Source organism: Meles meles, chromosome 8 (genome assembly GCF_922984935.1).
Source record: "Meles meles chromosome 8, mMelMel3.1 paternal haplotype, whole genome shotgun sequence".
In the NCBI taxonomy this organism is placed as follows: Eukaryota; Metazoa; Chordata; class Mammalia; order Carnivora; family Mustelidae; genus Meles; species Meles meles.
Window position 1 is genome coordinate 8,333,326 of NC_060073.1, and position 6,647 is coordinate 8,339,972.

The window sequence follows — 6,647 nt, forward strand, 5'->3', positions numbered from 1 at the left end:
TACTGACTTCCTCATGGCAGATGTTGGCTTTGGTTTGGTTTTGACTCTGCCAAACACCCACAGACTCCAGCTGCAGAGTCCGAGAAGCCGAGCTGGCTCTAGTTCCAGGCCGAGGGTCCTAGCTGTCTGTTGGGTTCTGTTCGGGTCCATCAGTCAGGGCTGTGGGTCTCCCTTGCTGCTCCCCTGTCTCCCCACAACCAGAATTACCAGAATTACCCCGGACTTGAAACAGCCAGAGCTGGGATGACTCCTGCAAGACAAAGGACACAGCCACAGAGACAAAGGGAGAGAGCAGCACCCAAGGCCCAGGGCGCCAGCTGGCGTGACCAGGCCCCGAGCCCCGCTGCGCCCCCAACAGACTTGACGCCAGCCAGTTCCTGCTGCGTTTTCTCCCGTAAAGTGCGCCCTTGCTGGGCTTTATTTTATTCTGTCAAAATAAGCCTCACTATAAAACAGAATGAAACCCACAAACCAAATCTCAAAACCTCTGGCACAACCAGACCCGCTCAGTGGATAACGTCCCCACTGTGGGTCAGGCCCTTCAACTTATTGCTTCTGATGCCTGTTTCGTGATACCATAAATCCAATGGCAGCAAGGACTGCAAAGGCTGCTCCCCCGATGGAAATTTGCTTAGTTGCTTTTTTGACCTGCAAGAGAGAGGAGGGGAGGTCACACTCTGTCGGGGATCCGAGGACGGGCTGTCCATTCAACAAGAACACTCAGTTCCAGGAGACTCACTCAGGAGTCAAGACATACTGGCAGGGGAATGGGGAGAAGAGGGCTGGATGGGGAAAGAACCGCTGGGTGGAGCCGCTGGCCAGGGCTGTACACGGGCCCAAGGCCAACTGGACCCACTCTGTGGGTATTTAAAGCCCCTAAATCCCCAGAGGGTGGTTGTGCAAAGGACGAGGAGATGAAGGCCGATGGCTGAGATCCTGGCGGCCATCAGGCAGCCCTTGCGGCCAGTGGGAGGTGGTGCAGGAATGGCTTTCCACTACTTACCCCGTCACACCTGTGCCCCCCCGGGGGAGCAAGGACCTCTCGTGTGTCACTTGTCTTGTTCCTCGCTGCCTCCCCCACACCCGGTTCTGCCAGGCACAGGAGTGCTCTTTACAAGTTCTTAAAGAAATGACCCAACTCGGAGTAGGAGTGAGGCTCTACTTGACATTATTGGCCATGCGGTTTCTGCAGCTGGGCAGTGGGGAGCAAGAGACTCTAGAGAAGGAGAGCTGGGGTTGGAATCCTGCCTCTGCCATTTATTAGCTGTGTTGTGCAAAAAGCAAACATGGAAGCCAGAAGGGGTGGGGGTGGAAACTGTGCCCCAGACCTTCCATAAATGAAACCTTGAGCTTGTACAGAAGCCCATGGGCCTTGAGCATCCTTCGCCTGAGTGCTCTCTGGGGCCTGTCCTGATGCTGACTTGGCCTACACTCTTCCTGACACCCTTTGGGGGCATCAAGAGCTGCCTTTAAGGTGGATCCTAGAGGTGAAGGATCCTAGAAGGCAGACTGGCAGGCCTCCACAGGTCCTCCATCCAATCTCCTTCTGCACATGGGGAAACTGAGGCCCAGGGAGGGAATGACCTGTCCACAGACACCCCCCCCCCCCAGTGGATCAAAGCTGATTGAATATTTGAACTCAGACATCCTGACTCCCAGCCAGTGGTTCATGGTGATTCTCCCCTCTGGCTGAGCAGATGGTCACCCCAACCCAATGAGACCTCCAGGAAGGGGTGGGATGGTCTCAAAGAGGGCCTTACCTGCCTGCTCTCGGGCTCACCATATCTCAGGTAGGTGACAAAGTGCTCACAGTTCTTTTTCAGAACATTGTATTCCATCTCCTGACCAATCTTTGCCTTCGCAGAGTAAATAATGTGGTCCACAGCTCGTGGTGTGTACTTGTCGTCCAAGAGGTTGTTGACCCTATAGCGGCAGCCCCCCACTACATCCTGCAGGCGCTCCCATTTCACCACCGCCCTGCTGCTCAGAACGGAGAAGATGCTGCTGGAGCCGGCCCCTGGGTACTCACCTGGAATCAGAGACACCACCATGGTCATCAGGCGCTGCAGGGGAAGGCAGGACAGGGAGGGAGAAGGAGGACCAAGGGAGTACACTATAGAGGTCTTGCTATTTGTTGTTTCACAAATGTAATCAGAGCATTCACAGATTTTGTTCTTTTTATGGAATAAGCTGTGAGTATTTTTTCAGCTCGGTGAATGTCATGATTACTGATGCTAGTGTCACTGTATTCCATCACATGGGTATAAATCGTCTATCTGATCAAGCCCTATTATTGAACACCAAGGTTGTTCAAAGATGTTGCCATTTTAAGCTGTGATCATCAAATATTTACTCTTTGTTTAATTTTGTGACCTCACACGTTTCAGAAAGAGATCCAGTTTATGTGATCATACATTGTTTACTTTCCATAACTTTTCCATAACTTTCCATAAAGGTGATGACTTCATCACCTTTAAGTTTTGAAGTAAATATTATCTCCATTTGATCATCAAAATATTGATGTTGGGAGACGTCACCCAGACAATGTGACCACCAGTGACCCATGAGCTGGACCCCAGCGATCAGAAGCTCCACATCCCCTCCCCCTCCTTGGAACGTGCACTGCACTTGCCTTCCCTGCCCCCAGACCTATGGCACCCCACTCGGTTACCTAGTGGGATATGAATGTATGATCTATAAGTCAGAGAGAAACCAACTCAGGTTTCCCTTTCTCAGCTCTTTCTTCCAATTGTTCTCATCATAATAACAAATATTTTGAAAATAATATTTCCAACAGCACTTACTTGAAGGAGCCAGGTGGATCACATAACCTTCTCCCACATAGATGGCCCAGTGCTGGTAGCCAAAGCGGAAAATCTCAATCAGGTCTCCAGGTTTGAGTTCCTGACCAAACTAACACAAAAACCCAAGGTGGTGTAAGCAACCTTCCAGGCAACAGTAGACAGCCCAACTGGGGCCCTGCAGCTTGGCCTGGGGACCCCACTGGGTGAGGCTCGTCACTTGGTGGGAGCCTGGCATGGGAGGGAACTCCTGGCTCCTGTGGGGTCCTGATCCTGCCGTCATGTTCAGAGATTCCACACAACTGGGGGCTGGAAGCCTGGAGAAAATGTCCTTGTGGAATAGGAGAGTGGAGATTGATTCAGTGCGTGCATATTATTATGTATGTGTGTGTGTGCATGCTCGCGTTGTATGGCATGCACACGTGTGTATATGTACATGTGGTGCTTGTGTGTTCTCTGTGTTGTGTTCCATGTACATGCATAGCAGCGTGTGCTGTATATGTTGGGATTTTGCGTGTATGTGGGGTACACTCACGTGCACATCTTTTGTGTTGTATGGGGATTTTTGTGTGTGTGTTGGGCATTGTCATGCACACACTTGTGTGTGTGCATGTAGGGTTTGCATGTATGTGTTGGGCATACTCATGGGCGCATCTGTGTGTGTGTGTATGTCGGGTATGCATGTGTGTGCTGGGCGTACTTGTGTGCACACCAAGGCTGTGAGCGTGCGTGTGCGGACATGACCACCTGTGTGAAAACCTCTTCTGAGCCTGGGAGCCCCAGACCCCTCCCCAGCGGCCAGGGAGGTGAGTCAGCAGCTTCTTGACCCTTTGCAAGTCCTCCCCACACCTCTTGGTGCACCAAGCACTTGCTGCACCAGGCACTTGCTCTCCTCAGATTCTGTCCCCTCCAGCCCCAGGACACCCACCCTTGGAGATGCCAACCCAAGGGACACGAGCTGACAGCATCCTGAGGGGACCTGAGGATCTGTAGGGCTGGCCAACTTCTGGCCCTGAGGGGGCCTGCACCCAATGTGCACAAACAGGCCTCTGTAGGCACGTTTTCCGCAGTCCTGGGGGAAGGAAGCATTACCCCATTGCTCAGGTGGGCCACTGAGGATCAGAGAGACAGGGGCTTGGCCCAGAACACTTAGCTGGGCAGCGCTGAGCTGCCTCTTCTCCCCCTGATTTGCTCATGCCTCCCTCCCCATCCATACCTCTTTTCTGCTCCTCAGTGCCTGCTCCCCCCTGCCCCCAGCTCCTGGGCTTCCACAGCATCAGGTTGGAGAATGTTTCAGTTTCTCTCCCTTCTGTGTCTGCTCTCAGCAAGCCACACCCCTCTGCCCCTCATTCCAGGCCACCTAATCAGGGACCCAGGGTCAGCTTCCCTCAGTCCTCTTTGTCACACCAATATCCAACTACCAAAGCTAACCCTGGGAATTTCCCCTGAATTCATGTCCTGGTCCACTTCCCACCCTCTGGACTCATCAGGTCAGTCTCTGGGCCTGCCTCTAAAACCTCACAGCCTTGAGTATTATTTTTTTAAATTTTATTTATTCTAGTAATCGCCACACCCGACACGGAGCTGGGTTCGATTCACAACCCTGAGATCAAGAGTCACATGGTCTTCTGACTTAGCCAGCCAGGTCTCTCAACTCTACAGCTTCTTGACTGTACCCCCTATGCCCACCCTGGTCTCCTGTCCCAGCTACCCCAATCCAGTCTCCCCAAGACCCACTGTGGCCTTCTCAAGGGGCACATCTGACTATGACCTTCCCATGGCCTCAGGGCTCAGTGCACACACTCTGGGCAGCTCACAGGCCCTGCTGACTAGCCCTTCCTCAGCCCTCCTCACCCTTCCCGCCCTCTGCCCGCAGGTTGACTGGCTTGCCCTTCACCTCAACACGGAGCTGGCTCCTGCCTTAGGTCTTCTGCACATCTGGCTTTCAAGGTCGTGGTCACCTTCCCCACCCCCTCCTTTTCTCTTCTCCCCCACACAAGACATCCCTCTCTGAGCAGCTGCCCTCAGGGTCCCAGTCTGCCTCAGCTGCCACTCTCTGGGTCGCCGGGTCCCTGGGACCTGTACCTCCCTCTGCATGGATCGTGTCCTGCTGGGGTTCCCTGTGTCTGTCTGCACCTCCCTCTGGGCTTCGAGCTCCCCTGGGGCAGGATCCCGTATGTTGCCCCCTGGGCTCCTTCCTCTCCAGGATCCAGTGAAGGGTCTGGCCTGGAATGGGGGGCAGAGGGACTCTGCATGGAAAAGGGGCTGGAGGGTCCGTGGGGCAGGGCCATGGGGCCCTGCTCCTCCCCACTCTCAGCCAGGGCACGGCAGGCCCAGGGATGGTTCCCATGTTGGAATCAAAAGGGGATTTTTCACTCCGAGAGTCCATGTCTAACTAAGGTCAGGCCCAGACAGCCTGCATTGTAGCTGCTGGCAGTTAAATGGTCAACCCAGCTGGCCTGGACAAGGAGAGGTTGCCCGGCAACAAAGACCAGATTTGTTTTGGCAACAGTCCAGCCCTTGGCCCACCCCCGCAGATCAGCTGGGTGCAGACTGGGCTGCTCTTTCCTAGAACGGCCTCATTTCCTGGAACTGCCTGAGTTCAACTCTTTCCCCTTCAGAGCACACCAACCAACCCGGGAGCCGGCCTGCCCCTGCCTGGACCTGTGGAGATCTGCACATCAGGGCTAACAGGACGGGAGATCAGTTGGGGCACCTGGGTGGCTCAGTCAGTCAAGAATCTGTCTTAGGCTCAGGTCTGATCCCAGAGTCCTGGGATCGAGCCCTGCATTGGGCTCCCTGCTTAGCAGAGAGCCTGCTTTTCCCTCTCCCTCTGCCTGTAGCTCCCCTGGCTTATTCTCTCTCTCTCTCTCTCGCTCTCTCTCTCTCTCAAATAAATAAATAAAATCTTAAAAAAAAAAGAAAGGGAGATCCGGAGTCAGAAAGCTGGAATTGCAGCATACCTATGAGGCAGGACAGATGCCAAGAAGGGGGAGGGTAGAGCTGGGCAGGCACTGAACTCCAGCCCCCGTGAGGGGGATAAGCATATTGGGGATCTCCTCACTTCCCAAGTCCTGGAACACCCCCCACCCCCAACTCACACACCAGGTGCTCCCCAGCTCAGGTGAGCAAACCCCCCCACCCACCACAGCTCCTTCCCCAGGAGCCCCTGGGCCCTGTGCTGAGCCAAAGGATGGGGGAGACTCACTGGGCCTGAAGCCCTCACTGTCCTACAGGAAAAGAGACTTTGAAACAACTAAGACTTTTCCATAATATCCTTCTAAAGCCTTTCCAAACTCTGAAGTTCAGTGTGCCCAAGACCAGGAACCCAGACTCAGTCTCTTAGAGAAGGGGGCTGCCCTGCTGCTGGAGAGCCACAGATAGAAAGTTCCAGGAGGCTTACCTCAGCCATGGTGGTGTCTGCTGTTCAGCTATGTGTGGACCCACTTTTATAGCAACATTGACAGTTTTGCTTTCACTTTCCTTTTGATACTCTTTATAAAGTACCGCAGAGGAATCTGTTTTCTTGAAAGTAGGCTCATACCTAGCTTGGAGCGCAAAGCAGGACTCACATTGCAGACCCTGAGATCCAGACCTGATCTGAGGCCAAGAGTCAGACACATAACCAGCAGATTCACTCAGAAGCCATCATCAACTTTTTTTTTTTTTTTTTAAGGAGAGTAAACATTTTCTGTATATGGAAGGGCCAGTGATTACCCACCTCAGAAGATGGAATCACTGTGGCTTGTCCTTGAACCCAGGTCCGATCTGCTCACTGTAGGACACACCAGTAAATGGAAAGAGACCAAGTGCTGGGGCATGGAAAACGATTTTTGGTAAGAAAGC

The 6,647-nt window shown here is 53.4% G+C and overlaps 1 protein-coding gene across 1 annotated transcript; it reads right to left on the bottom strand.

Annotated features, from left to right (window-relative positions):
* Positions 1 to 381: 381 nt before the first annotated feature.
* On the bottom strand, positions 382 to 6,248 carry LOC123947975 (phospholipase A and acyltransferase 4-like). Its single transcript, XM_046014338.1, has 4 exons — positions 6,205 to 6,248; positions 2,805 to 2,913; positions 1,761 to 2,029; positions 382 to 648 (listed from the first exon to the last, which is right to left on the bottom strand). The coding sequence occupies exons 1-4, from the start codon at positions 6,211 to 6,213 to the stop codon at positions 547 to 549; spliced, it is 489 nt and encodes a 162-aa protein (XP_045870294.1). The 5' UTR covers positions 6,214 to 6,248; the 3' UTR covers positions 382 to 546.
* Positions 6,249 to 6,647: the final 399 nt, after the last annotated feature.

Excerpts from the sequence above, each read along its gene's own strand:
- LOC123947975 (XM_046014338.1), bottom strand. Across the intron at positions 2,030-2,804 it reads GATCCACCTGGCTCCTTCAA|GTGAGTACCCAGGGGCCGGC; the intron begins GTAAGTGCTGTT and ends CTCTGATTCCAG. Across the intron at positions 649-1,760 it reads GTGAGCCCGAGAGCAGGCAG|GTCAAAAAAGCAACTAAGCA; the intron begins GTAAGGCCCTCT and ends TCTCTCTTGCAG.